The 22,211-nt window shown below is 38.7% G+C and overlaps 1 protein-coding gene across 3 annotated transcripts in view; it reads right to left on the minus strand.

Moving 5' to 3' along the window:
• Positions 1 to 517: 517 nt before the first annotated feature.
• esyt2b (extended synaptotagmin-like protein 2b) overlaps positions 518 to 22,211 on the minus strand; it is a 32,775-nt gene continuing 11,081 nt past the window's right edge. Inside the window, exons 7-24 of one of the 3 annotated variants that reach the window (XR_013796182.1) lie at positions 21,429 to 21,484; positions 12,267 to 12,387; positions 11,975 to 12,151; positions 11,776 to 11,858; positions 11,635 to 11,683; positions 10,778 to 10,867; positions 10,602 to 10,682; positions 9,078 to 9,134; positions 8,090 to 8,164; positions 7,914 to 8,000; positions 6,285 to 6,434; positions 5,965 to 6,186; positions 5,822 to 5,890; positions 4,702 to 4,800; positions 3,729 to 3,860; positions 1,691 to 1,796; positions 1,550 to 1,599; positions 518 to 1,470 (exon numbers count right to left, since the gene is read on the minus strand). Coding sequence is in view for 2 of the 3 variants with exons in the window: in XM_079600122.1 (XP_079456248.1) it covers positions 1,425 to 1,470; positions 1,550 to 1,599; positions 1,691 to 1,796; positions 3,729 to 3,860; positions 4,702 to 4,800; positions 5,822 to 6,186; positions 6,285 to 6,434; positions 7,914 to 8,000; positions 8,090 to 8,164; positions 9,078 to 9,134; positions 10,602 to 10,682; positions 10,778 to 10,867; positions 11,635 to 11,683; positions 11,776 to 11,858; positions 11,975 to 12,151; positions 12,267 to 12,387; positions 21,429 to 21,484 (1,824 nt within the window). In the remaining variant the exon portion in view is untranslated. Of the gene's footprint in view, positions 1,471 to 1,549; positions 1,600 to 1,690; positions 1,797 to 3,728; positions 3,861 to 4,701; positions 4,801 to 5,821; positions 6,187 to 6,284; positions 6,435 to 7,913; positions 8,001 to 8,089; positions 8,165 to 9,077; positions 9,135 to 10,601; positions 10,683 to 10,777; positions 10,868 to 11,634; positions 11,684 to 11,775; positions 11,859 to 11,974; positions 12,152 to 12,266; positions 12,388 to 21,428; positions 21,485 to 22,211 lie in introns of all 3 variants that reach the window. The other 2 variants (XM_079600122.1, XM_079600123.1) reach the window with 2 other exon arrangements.

The raw sequence follows: 22,211 nt of genomic DNA on the forward strand, positions 1-22,211 counted from the left end.
CTGTTGAAACAATATTAATATAATGAAATTAATTTAGGCTCTTTAACTCTGAAAGGGTGGGGTTGGTAGTGATAAAATGGTACATTTACCTATACCATAAAAAACAAGATGATTTCGGTAAGATAATATCGAAAAACTGGGCAGAAAAACCCAAAAGGAAGAAATTCCTCATGCACACTTCTGAAATTGTCTCTGACATGATGAGACTGGGCAAATACTCAGGGCCCGGTTTCACAGACAGGGCTTAGACTAAACCAGGATTAGGCCTTAGTTCAATTAGGGCATTTAAGTAGCTTTTATTAACGTGCCTTAGAAAAAAACAAAAACATTACTGATGTGATGTGCTTGAGACAAAACAATGACACTGATATACTGTATCTTAAGATATGTCAGTGCAAGTTGATTACAGTTAAAACAACTCAAACATGCACTTTAGTCTGGGACTAGCTTAAACCTTGTCTGTGAAACCGGGGGATTGGGTCCAAAAAAAGTGCACAAATCCAAATGACGAGTTCAGTGATACAAATTGAATTTCATATTTCAATGATTTCATGCATGATGCATAGAGAAGAGTAAGGCTGGAAATCACACTAACAGCCAATACACAGTCTTTAAACAATCCATGAGCAAAACACTTTGTAACCAAGCTATCAATCTACTTACAAACGTAACATACAGATTTTGCTTCACCTGATAAAACTCTTGCAAACAAAATTGGTATCAAACATTTCTGTACAGGCTTTTTGTGCTGTGCAACAGGAAACAGTGAAATACTTTTAAAATAAAGTATTATCAATGGATCATTTATGAAGAGCTGAAAATAACTTAGAATTTCCTTTACCATATGTGGTAGGAAAAAAAACAGCAGCATAAAATCCAGGGGGAAAAAATGTGTTCATACATACATATATACATGTGTAGTGTTTTTCTTTTACAAATGTGACCCTATACCTCTTTGGCCATGTGTTTTGTGTAATATGCTGACACAACAAATAACAATGTTAAGTAACATGTCTGCCTTTCTGTTGTGATTCTAATGGTTTACAAAATGTAGCATTACAAATGTAGTAATAAACCCAGAAGTCAAAAGTTTAGAATATTATCAAAATATCTTAAATACAATAAAGAGAGTGTATTCATGAATCTAAATGATTTTTTTTGTTTCTGTTGTTTTATTTTTCTTTGTGGGTAACCATTTTTATCTACTCGGAAACAAAAATGTGTGCAAACACTAATAAGATAGACTGAATTAAATGATAAGAGAGAGACTTTGTAGGCCAGTGTAAATCCCAGTAGAAGTAGCCTGGTTTAGTTAGTCCAACGCTGCTCTTCTGCTACTAAAGATTCTCTGTTATCCTGTGCGGGCTGTGACATGTCCCAGTTATCCGCACGTTTCATTCTTTCCTGCCTTCTTGCACGGACCACTACATCTGAATTATCTTCTTCGATCCATCCTCAGTCAGTTGATACCTGAGAGAAAAAGGAAGCCTTTATAATCAAGTAAAAGCACACGTACAGGAGTGACAGTATGAATGAATGAGAATCATACCATTGAGTCCATCCTTTAGAAATGTCTTCACTTGCCAAGTCCACAAGTGCCTGTGACAAAGACATTTGCGAGCCTCCATAAAAATCCAACAATCCACAAAATGAGAAAAAGTAGGAATAGTGAATGTGTCAGGGTTTTTACCTTGCCCAGTAGCACTTTGTGTTTGGACAGCAGTCCTCCTCCATTCTTAACAGCAACATCAAGAATCCTCCTGTGCAGTTCCACTACAGACACACTGAACTCAAAGCTGAAAAAAGCAACACAACAAGAGACTGTAACTTACCACTGTTATTGGTTAGTATGACACCTCAAGCTGCACTTGAATATGCACATACAACTGGCATCAATAAACTTTCAGTAATGGAACTACAGAAAAAGAAAATTTCTCAGAAACATGGGCAGTTGCATCATATATTATAAAGCCTTGATTGACTTGGTTTTGAGGGTAAAACAGTCAGCTAAATCTGTCCAGTAGGAAGCTCCGCAGTGGATTTAATATGAAAAGGAATGTCATGCAAATGCATACAGCAAGATAAACAGCAGATATGAGTTTGAATTTGGTGGGTCCTCTTCTAATTTGAATGCCGTTTCAATGAGTTAAAGTCACGGTGTCTGTAACCGCTTTAGGTTTTGCATGCGAACAAGAGCGCAGTAATAAATAAATACTATTAGCAAAAGTTAGAATAAAAATCACTGTAATATGGTCGCCTCCGAATTTACTCATGAACTGCCTTTAAAATCACCTTGTTACCAGCTTACACAATACTGCACATTAAAAAGGAAGATTAGTAAAGTACGGCGTCAAGCTAAATAAATATCTTAAAATGTTTGTCAAGTTCAAACAAGTCAGTTTAATCGGTACATCAAAATTGAAAAGAACACAGGTAGACGTATGACAACGCTGCTAATCAGAGCTAGATGTGACGCATGGGTTGTGATTAAAAATAAGCGTGTTTAATATATAAGTGTGCTATAATGCATTTTTTGTGTACTTAAAATTTTAAAAGCATTTTTTTAAAAACTACTTGCAGATAATATATAAATGAAATACGTTTTAATGTTTTATAAATTTTTGTTGTGTTTTAGGGTGTTAAAATGGACTAATAACGCTATATTATGTATGCCAGCCAGACAAGTAGTTGTCGATGTCACTTGGTAAAGAAAGTGACTGCGCACATTCGCATTCTTTTACTACATTGCACTCGAGCCGAACACACATGCTTAAAGTCACAAATTACATAATCTATTTTTTTTTGGTGTCCAATTTTCATTATAAGGATGTTAATGTTGATAATTACTTTATCTTCTGGGTAAATTTCATCTCCACAAAGCTAGAAACATTCACTGTAATCCCAATTTTAGATAGTTCTCCTCAGATATAAAGTCTTATACACAAAGGCTTCGAAAACATATCCTTGAGTCTGTTGTAAAGAACCTTTAATTTTTCATGATGACAAAATGTTGTACTGAGTTGATTTGTGTAATTCTTATAACCACTTGTGATGATGTCTGTATGTCCCCCCTTATTTCTTATTGTTAATATCTGTATCCTTTTATTTGCAAAATAAGAGAGACTAAACTATAGACTAAACACGTAATACACATGTGCATTACGTCATCAGCGTTTTCACAGATTTGCGTTTTTGTAGTTTACACGGAGATGATAACTAAATTACATGGGTGTCATTTTCAAAAACGTGCACTTGAAACCCGTTTTCAAAAGTTTGAGATTTCAGGCTACGAAAACACCGCTGTCGTGTAAATAAATGGCCAAAACGCATAAAAAGTCTTCAGGTTTTATTTGAAAACGGTATTGTGTAAACAGCCCCTAAAAGAAGGACACTTATGTATGTGTTGACTAAAGCACATGTAAAGTGATTATTCGATATTAAGTGTTATTCGATATTACATTTAAAGTTTATATATTTTAAATGTACTAAATTGCGACTTTATCATTATAAATGTGTACAAAACATAACATTTATGTCACACTTAAGTTCATTTTTAAGTATATTCCTTCAGTTTTATTTCCATAATGTGTTATCTGTTTAAAAAATGCGAAAGTGTACTTCTTTTTCAAAAGTACTTTTGTACCAATTATTATGAAGAATATAATTCAAGGTTTGCTGGTTGGTACTCTTGGTCTTGTGTCTGACTGTGTGTTCAGTGAGTTTCTTACAAGTGGTCATAGACGGGGTTGAGCGTCTTCTTGAGTGTACTGGTTTTTCTGCGGCCACTCCGGCTCTTGTCTGGTAACAGGTACAGGCGGATGTATGGGTCTGAGCCATCTCTGGTCAGTGCTATGAGGTTTCTGTGATTATGACACACGGAAACACATTTACACAAAAGCAAGATAAGTATTTTCACAGAGACCTGTTTTGTCACATTTATACAAATTTAAACTTACAAATGCAAAAACGTGTCCCCCATTATTTGCACACACTGTTTTTAATACTCAAGAGAAGGGAAGCTGGGCTGTGTGGCTAGAATGGGAACTATTCTTGCAAGAATAAATGTATCTTTTCTTTTAAATACAATTTGAATCTTGACGTCTCTTTTGCCTGGGAATGCTGCGTTTGTTAAATATTGTTTTTGCCACAACAATAGACCTAATATAACTTTTTCAATTGTAGTCTTTAAAAAGGCATCTAAAATAATAAACTAAGTGCAATCTAGTGTTGTCAAAAACATTGATTTTTCAATACATGTCGATACTGAACTAATTTAGTTCTAAATAATTAATTCTAAATGCGTTTAATTTGCTCCGGATGAATATTGTTGGTGTTACAGGGTGAGGGATTGCACATATTGAGCATAATTGTACTCATTCCCGCAGATTTTGTGCTCACACCCAAAGTGCTTGCACATAAAGACAAGTATATTAGCTTTTTAAAACAGTATAATGGGTCCGTGTCTTAAAGCAACAGCAGCCTAATATACCGGCTGCCAAATAATGAAATAATATTAAAGCAAAAAAGTTAATGTCAAGCCCTGCTCAAGAGAGTTAACCACTGATCATCTGGCAAAAAAAACCTCACTAATATCCTGTACGTGTTCAGTGTAAAAAAAAAAAAAAAGCAAACAAAAATGATTGGAAGTGGTACTAAAATATAGAAAGGAGGACTGTACAGTATGTTTGGTATGAAGGTTACCTGCAGGCATGAACCACTACAATAAGTTTATTCCTTTGTGAGCTGTGTCGAATAGTGAGCTGGACTTCACCAAGCGGATACTGCCTCAGCCCAGAGCCGCTGTAACAGAGAAACAGCATGTTCATCTGACAAGAGAGTGGGACTACGTTTTTCTTCTAACAAATTCTTAAAGTAAACATGAATTCAAAATGGACTATATTTCCTTTTCTTAATGCATGTTCCTGATCTTATTTTGTATGCCTTCTTTGATGCACTCCATTCCAAATTAAATTGACTTTAAATATTTGAAGTACTTTTTGAATTATAACTTTATGATTATATATTTTTAACTCTTTTTCCTCTTAACTCACACAACCTGGATAGATTCTGTTATTTAACAGCCACTTTTCACAATCAACAGGTAAAACGATGAATGGCTCCTCATTACCACAGTTAGATGTAACTACAGTTTGTTATAAAAACAGAAATTATGGCAAATAATAATAGGCTTTTAGCAGCCTTTACAACAGTCTTCAGTCCCACATGATCCTTCAGAAATCAGGATTCTTTGATGCATACATTTTGTAACATTATAAATGTCTTTACTGTCACTTTTGATCAATGAAATGGATCCTTGTTAAATAAATTATTTATTTATTTTGAAAAAAAAAGAAGTTTTGAACAGTGGTTTATTTGAATAATTTCATTACATTTACGGTAGTATAAATATGCAAAACTACTGCTAAAATAGTCCAGGTAGTGTAATAGTTTCAACTAGCTGAGCTATTTGAGATGCCATAGGCGTTTGTAAAAGGGAATCAGTGACAAAAACAAATGGGTCGTGTCACACTTTCCACTGCTTCACTGTTCAAATTGTTTTGGGTGCCTCAGTAGAGACCAAATCTGCTCAGTGCTATCCAATAAGTCATGCCGTGTTGTTCATTGGGCGGTGCAGATAAATGGTTCGCAATGAACTGGGTACTGCTGTTGCGACTTATTTGGCTTTTGGTGTTTCTCATACACAACAGAAAATGGCAGTGTGACTCCTAACAAAATGAAATTGCATTGACAAGAAAAAAGCAAACCGCAAACATGACTTCTGCATATAGGGAATCAGTGTGTGACACGAACACAGACTCACTTTTGTAGCTGCTGTAACCGCTGCTGCAGTTCCATTGTGGCACAGGGCAGTGAAATGTCGGAGGCCAGACTAGGAGTAGAGTCTCTGTGAGTCTGATGCTTGTGCGAGCTGCTTATCACTAGACTGGAAACACTGCGGCCTACCTCCGCAAGCCGCACCGGGGAGCCATCCGATCCTCTTTTCCCTTGAGGGGTGTCCGGTGGAGGGGTACATGGTGGGTTATGTGACGGCTGGATGACTGTGGAGTTGCTGGTGCTAGTAGCGGTTTGAGATTGTGGGGACACGTAAGTGTTATTCTGACTAGTGTGTCGAACTCGGACAGATGATGGTTGGCTGGATGTGACCTCCTTTTCCAAACAGAGGACCTGTTTACACAAAAACATATTTATATGGACAAAACGTATTGAAGTGCTGAATGAAACATACACAAATAATAATAATTATCGCACACAGACACACCAACCCTGAGAGCCATTTTGAGTTTGAGGGTGCTGTTGGGGCCAGAGTTCTGCAGGGGGAACTGCTGATTTAGCGTCATGTCCGCCTCCTTCAGGAGAGAACCGAGTGCCAGCTGCACACTACCCAGAGAGCACTTGTGCTTATTATCCTTCACCTGAGACACACAAACAACATCTATACATGTCATTTGACACATACAAAACACTGTCTAGCCCCATTCACACAGCACTTTGAACCCGGCAAATTGCCGGCAAATTGCCGGAACGCCTTCTGTGTGAACGCAAACACGACCCGGGTTTAATGCCGGGATCGATGCCGGGTTGGGGACCTAGTAACATTGCCGTGTTCAGACCCGGAACGCGCGCTGTGTGAACAAAAGCCAGGACAAATGCCGTAAGGGGTGTGTCGTAGTGATGATGCACGAGCCTTCGCAATGTGGTAGTTATCGTGCGACTCTGTTACTCTGTTAGAAGAAAGTTTGTGTTCGTCATCGATACAAGAAAGAACGAAAAGATGTCTGCAAACTGGACTGAAGCAGAGACCCGAGAGCTCCTTGCAATCCGCGCCGAAGCTGAGATCGTTCGTTCGCCACCTTATACGTCACATCATAACGTCACGCGTCTATCCGGGACATACCCGGGTTGTGTGTGAACGCGCTCTCTGATTCCGGCAAATCACTGGCAGTGTGAATGAACCATTTTCAAACGAACCCGGGTCAAATCCCGGGTCACTTTATCCGTGTATTTTTTTCCGGAATCTCTGTGTGAAAGGGGCTTCTGTGTCTCTTTTTGAGGATTGTATGCAGTGGTTAAATTGGGCCGGGGCTCTCCAGGGCTCAGCCCCGGCACATAAGCCTGCCAGTGGCGCAAAAAGTGGGTATATGCCAAAGCGATGAAAAAAAAAGCGATTGTGATGTAGCTGCTGTTGTGCGTTTCTAAATAATTTCTGCATTTCCTTATATAACATTTTAGAGGACTAACAGAGTAGGCGCCCTCATAAGATTTCATCATAGAATTTTGACATAGAAGGGTCCCCTCAAATAATATCGCGAGCGAGCGTGGGCGCCGTGAGTGCTGAGCGAGCAGGTGAGTAGTGAGTTGTCGTCGAAAAAGATGTATAAAGCAAAAAAGCGGTCAGGGGCTAAAATAGAAAAAGAAAGAACCCCGGACCCCCGGACATTATTTTAGTCATTATTAATTACTTAAAGACACCATTAAATCAAAATGGACGATTATTATTTTTATGGAATATTGTGCTATTTATTATAAATGGTTTATCCATGCACACCATTATTTTATTTGTATATTAATGTGGCCTCGTAATCTTTAATCAAAATAATTTCCACTACCACTTGCAGTGACATCTCTTCTTTTCTCTGATGATGTGTTTAACATGTTTACTGGCTCAAGGGCGGGACATCCCGTCTCTCACATGAGATCATAGCAATAACAAACCACAATGATACAACAATCCAATAAATTCCTGATGGAGAAAATCAAATCACACCCTACATTTTGTTCGAGAAGCCGTTTCACTCTGATATACTACGCAATAGGATAAAAGACCCCAGCGCAATTTCTGTTTCATGCAGACTTTAACATTCATGCTTTTGGTGTGGTTTCTTATAGAACACCTCAATTTCCAGTTCCTGAGTGTGGGGGTTGTTGATAAGGAAGGAAAAGGCCTCCTCCCACAGCGGCTCAGAAGTTTTATACCTAACCTGAAAATACAGGAGCAAAACAGGACTGATTACCGGTATATATGCGCTGTTAGTCTTCAAACAGGGTAAAGCTGATTTATAAATGTTACCTTGCTTGTATACATCTTTTTTCCTACAGTCAGTTTGACAAAAGGATTTGGATCTATGCTCACTTTCTTCCCAGACTGTTGAACAAAAAAGAAAGAAAACTTTAATTGTACAGTATTATATGACAGTCACCATATATGACTGTCTCCTTTAATAGTCACCAAATCTACTTAACATCTGCTTTCTGGTAACATAATACAATATTTCCTGCATATACTAGATTGAATACAAATTATATCATAAATCAGTAAGCCTTTATTTATGTTATGTTTTTTTTTACTAGCGCTTTGTGGTAAGAAGGTGAAAATACCAGCAATGTAAATACAATAAGCCTCCTGTTTTAATTTGGAATAAATTAAGAATAAATAATAATTAAAGCTGCAGTCCATAACTTTTGACGCTCTAGCGGTTAATAAACAGAGCTGTATGCATCTTGCGGAAGAACATTGTAGCCGAAGCTACTTCTCCCTATCTTAATGTCTATGACAAGTACTAGGCAACTCTGCAGTGGTACGACCCATACCAGTCTAAAATATTTAGACTATAAACACTTCTAATAGGTGTACCATAGTGATTCAGGATAAAACAAAAACACGGTTTGGAAAATGGATTTATGATGTACTCGCTTATTATATAATTTTTGTACATTTTGAACACACAAAAAAAGTTACCGAATGCAGCTTTAAATTAAGTTAAAAAAAACGTATACAGTAGTATATTAACTCAATGAATTTGGTGTTAAGTTAATAAAAGCAAAAAAAGAGAAAAATGTATATTGACAATCTGCAAAATCCAAAGGACTATAAATGCATGCAGTGAGGCATGAGGGAAGAATACATTGGAGAAGCATTTAAGAAATAAACCCAATCACAAAAGAATGAAGAAAATCATAAAAGATGTGAACTCATGCTTAGGCTACAAATATACCAGATATGAGTGCAGTGCCTGTTATGCATGTCACTGTTTGAAATGCATGCATTCTCTATGTACCTTCAGGCCTTTATAAGGGGGTTTGGGGCCATCAGGGTTAAAGTCAAGAGGATTGGTCTTTCCACAGGAAGTTTTGAGAGAAATTGAAAACAGGAAAGTTATTAGAAAAGGACATGCAAGAATGATAGTTAGATTGGTCCAATCTTACAGATTCTTAATAAAATATGTATTAAAATCAAATACATATCGAAAACCATATTTATATTTCTTTTCACTGAAACAATGTTGGCAGGGATACAAAGACCTTTAAATAACCTAGTTTTGTCCCAACTCTTCAGACTGCTAACTTACTCTTAGACCAGGAAACGTCAATCATATGTCTAGTCTAAGATTAATCTAAGATTAAGATTAATGTGACTTCAGAATCAGTTAAAAATAAATGGTGAACAAAATGTATATATAAACCTTGGCCTCTGACAGTCTGATAAAACACAAATTATATGTAATAAAAAATATACATTCTTAGTTACTGAGCGATTATAATAGTTTTGAATGGGACAAAGATCTAAGAAATGTGATGTTCATAGTTTATCTTCAACCCTGCTCCTGAGGACCAGAGTTGGGCTCCAACCCTAATCAAACACACCTGAACAAGCTAATCAAGATGTGTAGGATAGCTTGAAGACGGTTGGGAATACATTTCCCAGGAGCATGGTTAAAGACTTCAGGTTTATTGCATGACAATTACGCGTTACACATGCCCAACATGTAAAAAACACATGCACTAGATCAACGTAAATCTGCATTGTTTCCTTGTTACTGAAGAAAAGCTTGACTGGAAGAAATGTCTATTCACACTGTTAGGTAAACAGCTACAGCTAGTTCTGGAGAACCAGGATGCAGATTACTGGCAAACTCACAAATAACGTTCTATAGAGAGAGTCGGGGTTCTCACAAAAGACTAGACCAGAGGCCCTCCTCTCCTTTAGGTTTCCACAGCCAAAGCTGCCCTCAAAGACACTCTTACAGTAGAGGAGGAAGGCACAATGCATTAAAAAAGTGGGCAAGACTGGATGACTACTGTATGTTTGGGTCAAGAGTCACTCCCTTTCTGACAATAAATTACTGGAGTGAAAATAAAACAACTCAAATAGTTAGAAAACTTCAAAGCTACTCAATGTTCTGCATATACTAGATCAAGCACTCAGCAAGCAACTGATCTTGTTTAATGAAGCTTGTATTACTACTTGTTGGTAATGTAAATGTCATGTCAATGAAACTGAAACTGAAAACTACTTAAATTACATTTCCTGACTCTGTTAAGTACATAATTCTATGGTCACATAATTAAAGGTGCCACATAAAAATAAAATTTTCCTTAAAGTAACCATTAACCTAAAATGAAAATTGCAGTGTTGTTTTGGGCCACATTGACTTTCGTTGTATGGACAAAATAGTATAAAATATAAATTGTATAAAACATAATCTTTTGTGTTCTGCAGAAGGAAAAACATCAACAGCAGATCCTCAGGCAGAGCCTATGTACACGGCTACACGCACACACAAAAGTATACTTATTCTTACTGGCAAATTACTGGCAGAGTCCAGGTAAACAACTAGCAGAGCTGAAGAGAGATTGTCATTAGCCTTTATGCACCCCAGTACCTAATAAGAGAGCAAAAGAGAATGAAATGATCAAAGGTTTAGCTAGTTATGTTTAAATCATCTCTATCAGTGTCGGTCAGAGAGTTTGTGCATACTTGATCTAGTTTTTCATCACTCGGGTACAATGAAAGCCACTCTAATCTCAGATGAAGTTTGCCTGTCGTGACTTCTTCCAAGTCAAACCACTGCAGAAAAAAAAGTGTTTAATGCACTGGAATGGCAGCAATGGGCTTAAAGAACATTCTGTGCATTCCAAAACAGTGATGAAATAAAAAACGGATGATAAACTTTTCTTTGGAAAGATGAAAAAAATGTCTATGAAATTTTAAATACAGCAGTATCTCAGCAACTTTGGAAACTCAAAGTCAGTTTATTAATTAGAGGGTGCTGAAATAAAACCTGGTGACATTGGTTTAAGGATAACAAGAATGTACTTCTGGATATTAATTGTGGAAAAATATCTTGTTTTGAACTAAAAAGGCAATATATTTTCCCTCTGTAATTTAAAAGCAGAGGCAGTGTTATGAATAACTGGAATGAAAACAAAAGACTCAAATAGTTTGAAAACTCAAAAATGTTCTGCATAGAGATCAATCACTCAAACAACTAAACCGGTTTAATGAACCTTGTATTACTACTACTACTACTAGTAGGTAATGTAAAGAGTAATATCAATGAATACTGAAACTGAAAACTATTTGTAATTTTCTTCAAAACATCTACGTTTTAATGCATACATTAGAAACAGACATTTAATATATATATATATATATATATATATATATATATATATATATATATAGTATATAAGGGGGCAGCGGATAAAGGAAGAATCAATGCCTGCCAATACAGAATAATCTCAATAATTTAGGAAGCTCAATGTCAGTTCATTAATGAGAGGGATGTGAGCTATAAATTAGCCTCAACAAGAACGAAAGTGTGAACGTATTACCTCATCAACCTTCTGTTCTTTATGAAGCTCACTCAAGTCGATCATTAGACTGGAAAAAAAATAAATGAAACATTACAAGTTTTTAAAAAGCTATATAATAAATAATGTTGTACATTTCAGCTACATAAATGAATATGGCACCTGCCCAAGAAGTCATCTTTATCTGGGTCTTCATCGAAAAGCTCTATTTCCAGATGCTGTCCTGAATGTTCATATACTAGTGCCTAATAAACAAAACGCAGGAATACACATTTTAGTGTATGTGCATGAGTCTTATGAGTGCAGCAAATTAGTGTGTGTATGTATATGTGTGTGTGTGTGTGTGTGTGTGTGTGTTCACCTCATACACCTCGTTCCATTTGGGGTGCAGACATTCTTTGATGGTCTTGCTTCTAAAGAGCTGGTTGCTGACAAGCAGCATGCCATATGGGTCAGACTTGCCTTTGATCAATCCGCCTAGATATGTGTCCTTAACTTCCAGATTATGAGCCTCAAGAAAATGAATCCTTAGAACTCCCTAATGAGTGTGTGAGAGAATTAAACATAGCAAGAGATTACTGAATATTAATATGAACGGAAGGTTTTCCAAATAATAAGAACTGAGATAGTTGTGTATGTGTTTGAGTATTCACCTTTGGCATAGGGAAACGGAGCTGTGCCAGTTCAACCTCACCTATCAGTGGTACAGTGATCCTGTTGGGCAACACCATGTAAGTGCTGATAATATCCTGGATCATGTGGTCTGAAAAGCCACTGCCAATGAAAAAGAAATCATGATAAACATGAATTATTACTAAAGTGGTAAAGTACCACTTTTAATAGTTTGGTAGGGCGAAAATATTATACAATTCTTGTTTTGATGTTAAACACAACATTAGGATATTTTTCCTTTGTGGTTTATTAAATAATGCATCAGAGAGTTAAAAGCAGAGGTAGTGTTATGAATGACTGGAAAGAAACCACAAGACAAAAATAGTTTGAAAAAAAAAATAAACATTTCAAACCTGCTCAAAATGTTCAGCATAGAGATCAATGACTCAGCGAGAAATTTAAAACTGTTTAATGGAGTCTAAATGTTTCTGCATTAGTTGGTGATGTAAATGAAACCTCGGTATACAGGAACAGACAATAAAAATATCTATAAATAAATATTAAAAAATATAAAGCATTACATAATTACTGAAGAAGTTAGAAATTGCCTTAAAACAAAGTCTAACTGATATAGATATACTGACGTAGATGATTTAAAGACATTTTTTTAAACATAATCCTGTCCCTCCCGGATGTATTGCCAGCCACAAAAACTGCATTCAAATGTTGACTTGCTGACAAAACCAACAATTTGACAAAAGATCATCTGACACTGTTTAATCAAGTATGTTTTTGTAACATTAGCATGAATACATTTTCTACGTTTCGGCGGGCTCCTGCAGCAGCATTTGGTGTGACAGTATTTGCATCTACAGTAATTGGCCCAAAGCCTGCTTGTCCCAACACAAAAACACTACAACCTTGTTAAAATACAAGCACAAGAAGGGGAAGAGGCAATGGAGAGGAAACACACAGAAGCAATAGTGCCATTTTGAGGACTGTGCTGAAATTCCTCAGCTCCCCCCTCTCACATTTTACTCCTGTCACACATTTTTTCCTGTCTCTGGGCAGCTGCCTGTCTTTGTTGAAAAGGCTGTAGTTCTGTCAGTGCCACCTGGGTTTAAAGTCATCTTAAAACACACAGATACGAGCAGTCCTTGGCGAACTGTACAGGAAGACAAATAATATTTGCCATGGCAATAAGAAAAGTAAGAATCAAACCAATTGAAAAACAACTGCACACAGAGAAATATATAAGACCACCAAAAGTTACATCCAAATCATGTTATGTCCAGTCTAGGAACGGCGTGGCGTAACATAACTGAAGAACAGCGTAGGTTTTCTTTCATTTATTGTAGGAGTGTTCGGCCTGTTCCTTTTACAGGCCACTGAGCTTCGGAAATGGGTATGCAAAAATAACAAACAAAACAGAAATAAACTATTTATTTAAGCACACCATAACCTAACAAAGTGGTGTGCAGGCTGAAGAATACGAAGAGGCAAAAAGGATTTTTGTATAGTATTATTACTATAGTACTTTTACTATAGTAACTCACACAGGTTCAGAGTTGACGGGCAGAAGGTTAACACACACACACAGAATACAAAGTAGAACGGACATACAAAGGTATATACAAATAAAGGTAAATACAAAGGTGATGAGGAGAAAAATGACAGACAGCTGTGAAGAACATAGGTGTCCATGTTGATTGATGACATGCAGTCGATATGTGATCAGGTGATGGCCTCTAGTGTGCAGGTGGGAAACATGAGGGATGCTTTGAAGTGTAGTGCCGTTGAGGTGTGACAGTACTTCCCCTCCCGCAAGGCGCAACCTCGCGCCTAAGATAGACCAATTGCGGAGGGAGGGGGCTAAGGAGGAGGACGAAGAGCAGGTGAAGGGCAGACAGAAGGCAGGAGGGACAAGGGCGGAGCAGACGGTGTAGGCGGCCAGGGCGGATCAGGTGGCCACGGCAGATCAGGTTGTGCAGGGCGGAGATGAAAGAGGGAGGAGCCATGGAGGAGGCAGGGCTGATGACTCCAGGGGGCCGACTGACGGGGCAGAGCAGGTGCGAGAGGAGACCAGGGTGGAGCCGGAGAGCCGACGAGCCCAGGCGTCACAGAGGATCCGGCGGGACATGGCAGGGCCGCCGGCTTTGGCAACTGAGGTGCAGGCGGGGACACAGAAGGGCACGGTGGAGACAGAGGGAGTGAGGACCAAGGAGGAACTGGATTGACAGGATTGACGTGAAGCTCAGGCTCGGCAGGACTGACGTGCAGCTCAGGCTCGGCGGGCATGACGTGAACAGTCTCTGGCTCGGCGGGCATGACGTGAGCAGTCTCTGGCTCGGCGGGCATGACGTGAGCAGTCCCTGGTTCGGCGCGCATGACGTGATGCGTAGGCTTGGCAGGACTGACGTGAAGTGCAGGCTCGGCGGGACTGACGTGAAGAAGCTCAGGCTCGGCAGGACTGACGTGAAGAAGGCTCAGGTTCGGCAGACATGAAGTAAAGCCACTCAGGCTCGGCAGACATGACGAGAAGAATCTCAGGCTCGGTAGACATGAAGTGAAGATCAGGCTGGTCGGGCAGGACGTGAAGATCAGGCTGGTCAGGCAGGACGTGAAGATCAGGCGGGACGTGAAGGTCCGGAGGAAGACAGGGTACATCGGTGTCGAAATCAATTAAGTTTACTTCCTCAGGACTTTGGATGAGGATAGGAACAGGGGACTCAACAAGGACGGTCTCGAGGGGACGCTCCGGGCTGGGACGAAGGGTTATCTCTGGTGCGGGCATAGAGATGGCTGCTGGAGGTGTTGATAGTCCTGGGGAATCGGAGATCATGTTCTCGTCGTCCTTGACGACTCACACAGTGAGGGAGGATCCGCACACCCACAAGGCGCAGTCAACAAACTCGATGAAAGGAAGGTGATCCTCCCCCAACAGCAGCATCTGGCCAAGTATATCATCCACCCTGCTCCAGAAAAGCTGTTTTAGAGTTTCATCATCCCAGCGTGCCTCGTGATAGAGTTCGAGGTACTCCACATAATCCTCCAGCGACCGGACGTTCTGTGAAATGCTGTCCTCGTTCATTTTGTAGTCCGTTCTTCTGTCACGGTGTGGCGCGCAGGCTGAAGAAGACGAAGAGGCAAAAAGCTCCAATACAAACTTTTACTATATTAACTCACACAGGTACAGGGTTGACGGGCAGAAGCTTAACTAACTAACTAACTCACGCACGCACGCACTCTTGGCTGTCCATCGTTTCCGATGATGACGCTTGCTTCAGGGTTAGGGCGGGGATCAACGACATTGCCGTTGGTGCCACTTCTCGTGGGCGTTGAGGCCGATACTTGAGCCGCACACTCGTCCACAGGTGGAGCAGGGAAAAACCAAAGGACAGAGGAGCCCCAGCTGCCCTCTGGTATCTTTGTCTGTGTCTCTCGGCTCTCCGCTGTTGGTCTTTGTCGTGGATTTGTGAAACTACTTGGGCACAGGTAACCTGCCAGGCTGATCTGTCCTGTGCCTGAGCTTCAAGCTGCATGGGATTGATGTTGGAATGCTTTAAAAGTCCCTTGGTGTAGTCCTTATAGCGCTTCTTTTGTCCACCAGCTGCTCGTTTGGCGCCTTGTAGTTGGCCATAGAGGACTTGGCGAGGCAAGCGGTGGTCCAGCATACGGATGGTATGCCCTATCCATCGTAGATGTTTCTTAGCCACAGAGGCTTCCATGCAGATAGAATTGGTGCTCTGTAGGATTTCCGCATGTTGGACTCGGTCCATTCAGGAGAGGCCGAGGATCTTCTGGAGGCAGCGGATGTGGAAGGATTGCAAGAGTGGAATATGTCGGCTGTATGGAGTCCATGTTTCCGCCCCATAAAGCAGGGTGGAGACACACACAGGATTATAAACAGCAACCTTGGTGCTGACCCTCAGATTTCGGTTTTCAAAAACCCTACTACAAAGGCGACCGAATGATGAAGAGGCTTTTTTGATACGGGTGTGTATTTCCATATCAAGGGAGCAGCAAGAGGACAGAGTTGAACCAAGGTAGGTGAACTGATCTACATTTTTGAGTTGAATGCCGCTTATATGAAAGCTGGGGGGTGAGGAGGTTTGAGAGAAGATTTGGGAAATAACTTCAGTTTTTTTAATGTTAACCTGAAGACCAAAGAATTGGTAGAGACTGGATATTGTGTTGAGGGCGTGCTGCATGGATTCTGGACTATGTGCTAGAATCGCGCAGTCATCAGCATATTGTAGTTCAGCTATGCAGCAGGATTTGGTCTTTGTGTAGGCCTGCAACCTCCGGATGTTAAAGAGGCTTCCATCAAGGCGGTATTAAAGGGATACTCCACTTTTTTTGGAAATAGGCTCATTTTACAACTCCCCCAGAGTTAAACAGTTGAGTTTTACCGTTTTCGAATCCATTCAGCCGAACTCCGGGTCTGACGGTACCACTTTTAGCATAGCTTAGCATAGATCTTTGATTCTGATGAGTCCAGTAGCATTTCTTTCAAAATGACCAACGAGTTTCAATATTTTTCCTATTTAAAACTTGACTCTTCTGTAGTTAAACCGTGTACTAAGATCGACGGAAAATGAAAAGTTGCGATTTTCCAAGCCTATATGGCTAGGAACTAACTCTCATTCCGACGTAAGAATCAAGGAACTGTGCGGCCGTACACACACACACAGATTAGAAAGATCCTTAATGTGTTGGTGTAACATACTGTCTGCAGTAAAAAAATTGGAGCAGACTCATGAGTGCTGCACCTCAGGATGCGCACGCACGCACACGCACACACACACACACACACAGACAGAAGGGAACTAAATACAAAGGTGCTGACGAGACAAATGACAGACAGCTGTGAAGAACATAGGTGTCCATGGTGATTGATGATGCAGGTGATAGGTGATCAGGTGATGGCCGATAGTGTGCAGGTGGGGAACATGAGGGATGCTGGGAAGTGTAGTGCCGTTGAGGTGTGACAGTACGAGTACCAGAACAATTCGTATCTAAACAAGTTTAGGTCACCAGTTCGGAGGAACGCAAACAAGAGGAGACAATTCGCTTTTTTCAAGGTTTTGCAATTCAAGGTTTTTCTCTTTAAAATTCAACAAATGTTTGCGTGACTACTTCCTTATGATGTCAGAATTTTGGTCTGTAAGCCTCTGGGACTAGCTCATATGCACGCAACACATCATAATCAAAACTACAGTAGTATCGGTGGGCAGGGATGCACATACCTCTTGAGCTTTTCCAACTAATTTACATTGTAAAAGAAGAGCCCACATTTCTTTTGGCCACTGAAGGGCCGCAGTCACCACTTCAAATGCAGTAAAATAGGAGTCTACCTCAGCCTCCCTGAAAGGTGGGACCAATTTAACATGTTTTGCCCCATCAAAAACGGGAGCTAAGGGGCAGAGCTAACTTGACCTCTCCTTCCTCTGCATCTTTTCCTTTTGAGCTAATTTGCTACAACCTCAACTCTACTCAAAATGTTCCGTACGGAGAACAATCCCTTAGCTAATGGAGTCTAAAGAAGTCTATATTATTGATAATACTAGTTGGTCTTGTAAAGAGTGGTGTACTTACGGTAATTAAATTGTGTCTAATCTACTTAAATATGCAAAAATTAAGTGTACTTAACTGGGCAGTGGATTTTTAGTTCCCAGCATGCTTTGCATAGGGCTGGATCATAATGAAATAATTATGCTAAATATTAAGAGTTATTTCATGTGTTTTTGAGTAAAGGAAAAAGTTTTTGTTTCCCATTATTCTGAAGAATATAGTTTGTGGTTAGGTTGAGGGTGGCTACATGCATTAGGTTTATAGTGTATATGTTGCTCTTATCCATGAGCAATAGCAGTACTAATGGAAGTACAAGTTACTTATTACTTGTTAATTGCAAACATTTCCTATACAAGCTGCAGAAGTTATTTTAAACATAAAATAATAAACAAGAGTTTGTATTACTTTTTATAATTAGTTGTGTAATGTATTGACAAAAGTTAGAAAGACTTTACCTAATTTATTGTCATAGCTGTTAAATTGAGGAAATGTTTATTCAAAAGTCAGCAGCACACTGCCACTGCTGCTTCCAAAGAATCAATTTATTGAACTGTACAATGTTTCGACCCGAAGGTTAAAAACAAGTACACAGCAAGGTCCAATTTATATCAACATGATCCGTCACACCTGATCTAATTATACGACTCATTAAGCCAATCACCCAATAAATGGAGAGAAAAAATACAAAAAAGCACCCCATATATGGAAATAAAGTAAACAGAAAAATACAAAATAGTAACCAACATAACAGAATGTTATTTTTTTATATATATTTTTTTATTATTATTTATTTATTCTCCACCTTTTTGTGTCAATGTTGGTTACTATTTAGTTTTTTTCTGTATACCGGTACTTTATTTTCATATATGGGTCAATAAATTGATTCCTTGGAAGCAGCAGTGGCAGTGTGCCGACTTTTTTTTTTATAATTGCTTAAAGTTTTCTGTATGTGCGCATACTACTACTTTGAATTGTTTATTCAACACATGGGATAAAATCTACCCAAATAAACTTGTGCAAATTGTTACCTCAGATTTATTGAGTAGATTCTATAGGTTTGCTTTATATTAATATTACATTCAGTTCATTCCATTGATGTAATATCATTTCATCATTCATTTAATATTAATATCATTATCCACATATGGCAATGTGGAGGTCAATGCTCAAAAACATAAAAGAAACATAAGAACCACCCAAGAAGCTATGAAGAAAAACATCAGGATATCTGAGCATTACAAACAATGTAATTTGAAGAAATGAATGAACTAAAAAACTAAAACAAAACAAGAAATTAACCCTTGTGTGCATTGTTGGGTAAATTTTATCAGTTCCCTGGAACTCAGCTCATCATCTACTACATGGAAAAGAAACACGACACTCAACAACAAAACCCAGAATGATGCAGATGCGAGTTGCAAACTATGAATCCATCATAGAAAATTCAAAGCTTGTTCGACATATTAACATCAAACTTAAGCAGTTAAGCTTAAGTAACTACTTTTGATTATGTCCAAGTAAATAAAAGGTATCCCTATACCTTCTTAAAGGTATCCCTAAACCCCATGGCGATTAGACAAATCCATTAAGAGCTTTGTATGGGGGATGTGCAAGGCCAAAGTACATGTCATGAAGATAAAATACTTAATCTTTCTTGAGAGCCCTATGGAAAGTAGAATTAAATAAATTAGTTTTAAACAAATCTCTACTCTTTTACCTGATTAAAACCTTAATCTGCTATATGCACTTCAACTTATCTCACTCATCAAATCCTTTCTCTACATTTACCAAAACCTATTTTGTGAAATTCATTGCACCTGTTCCCCTGTAGCAATCCACTCCAATCTGTTATTCCCCATTTCTGTCCAAATTTCTTTCTCATCTCTCTTGTCAGCAACACTTGACAATTAATCTCTCACATTTTAGAGTGCTGTGGTAAAACACAGATTCATTGTTAATTACTTCCTTTGTAATAAAAGAACACAAACATAAACTGGGTAACACAATACGCTGAACAGAATTAATAAATACCATTAAAAAAAAAATGAAAGCAAGAATGATGATCATAACTCTCATATTGATTTGCTTCCCAAGCAGATGCAGTTCCCTAAACATCTTCATAATGCAAGCTTAGCGCTCTCTGAGACTATAACAATCACTCAACAGTCCTAAACAGTGGGACACTACAGATATACAGCACAGAATTACACTCCATTAGGGTATTATGGTTGCCTGGACTGACAGATCTCAGCTTTTCTTCAGTCTTACATTAGCTATATGATGCAAGGAGCATGGCTGACATGGGAGCAGCACTTCCTTTGTGCAGTGAAGATCCAAAGCAGCACCAATAAACTTGAATAGCCTAAGAACAAGGACTCTCAATGCTGCAGTGCTAATGACCACAGCCTAATGTTGCTTATTTCCTTGCAATAAGGATTATTAGAAGATCAACCTACCAAACAGCCTCAACTAGTGCAATTATTCAGTTTTGCAAAAACATGATACACAAAACAATCAGCAAAATAAACATACAGATTTAAACTGTGCTAGAGCTGTGTAATCACTCACGTGTGTGTGTGTGTGTGTGTGTGTGTGTGTGTGTGTGTGTGTGTGTGTGTGTGTGTGTGTGTGTGTGTGTGTGTGTGTGTGTGTGTGCATGATCAGCACATCCTGAGGTGCAGCACTCATGAATCTGCTCCAATTTTTTACTGCAGACAGTATGTTACACCAACACATTAAGGATCTTTCTAATCTGGCATTTCAGTGGACATTTAGAGGCAATTTGAAAACATTTGTTTTTTTGTGTGTCTAAATAATTCCTAGGGAACACATACTGGAAAACCGGCTACTCTGAATCGACGTGCAATCGTGCATAATGCATAAATGTAATTATTGTCATTTAAGTGTGTATGTTTTGCAGGGCAATATAGTAAACATTATTCAATATATAAATCATTATTGAGGTAGTTTGAGAACAGTTTTACTGAGGTTAGGAAAATGCACTCTCTGTACAATTTGAAGCAGACTTTCCATGTTATCCAGTCAACTCTGATTAAATATCTGCTGTATTTGAAGTGAATAAACCAGGTTTGAACAGAATCAAAAATAAAGCTTTTTAAAAGGTAAAAAGGTTTTAAACTAATCAACTAATATAATAAATTAAACAAATGTCATACATGTAAGCATAAACCTTTATGTGTGAAACATGAATTCAGTCAAGAATGTCAGACTGGTAGTATGAAGTGGCCAAAAATGTAAACTTGACAGTAGTCAAGAGTGAGGCAGTCCAAATATAATATACATAAAAGCTTATAGTTAATTAAAGTCAACATACATTAGAGAGAAAGAAGGATGTCTTACACTGATTATGTACTAATACTGCTCTACAAATGCTTTTTCAATTATCTACAATAAATGGGGTATAGGCCAACAACAAAGTACAACTAAATGAAGAAAAAAATAACAATAGTCTACACTCTGCATTTTATAAGAGGCCATTAAATCCAAACAAAACTGAACCAGAAGCCTGACCAACATGAAAATAAAAATAAAAAAATAACAGGTTATGTAAGACTGTTGTCTTAGTAAGTACAGATATAATCCGTTGTAGGAGGGAAATTTTAACTTACTTAAGCCCTGGAATGTCCAATATGTTTGTGAGGCCTGTCCAGTTTATGTCCAGCAGCTGAATGAGGAGGTTTGAGAGAGAGAGTGAGTGAAGCATAGATAACTTAAACAGATCACACTGCTAATGTAGAGAAAATACAGGTATATCTTTTCAGAGAAGAAAAACAAGGACAAATTGCACAAAAAAACAACAATCTCTGAACATCCCTGGGCCAGTAATTTAATATCCCCATGGATGTCAAGCCCCAGTGTGAAGCCAGCCCATAAATAACAACACTAAAGTATGTGTCTACTATTAGTTACTGTGATGAGAACAATCTGTGTCCCTGTGTCAGCATAAAAAATAGGAAGAAAGGAAGGAATGAAGGAAAATAAGTTAAGAAATAGACGGCATCCATTAAAATGGGAACAAATGCAAGATGTGTCAGTGTCGCCCACACTGCAGAGGAATATCTAAAGAGAAGCCACCTCTGCAGTGCATCAAAAACTAGTCAGACCACAGGACACCTCACACAGCCCCATTCAGTTTTCTTACACCAGCCTTATTCAAGCCATCATTCAAAAACAGCAGCAGAGCTTGAGCTAGAATCAGGCTGAGCTATGATGACCTGCTGTGAAATTAGCACGGCTACTAATCTGGTACTGACAGACAGTAGAATCTGGGTCAGTGCCGACTGTGTCGCTGACTGGCTGCCACTGCTACGCACGTGCTAGAGCTGTAAAGATCATTTTATGCTGGTTAGAAAACCAAAGTTGAAATAGTCTCAATCATGCAGTTCTACTAG

Source organism: Phoxinus phoxinus, assembly GCF_949152265.1.
Source record: "Phoxinus phoxinus genome assembly, chromosome: 2".
Taxonomy (NCBI): Eukaryota; Metazoa; Chordata; class Actinopteri; order Cypriniformes; family Leuciscidae; genus Phoxinus; species Phoxinus phoxinus.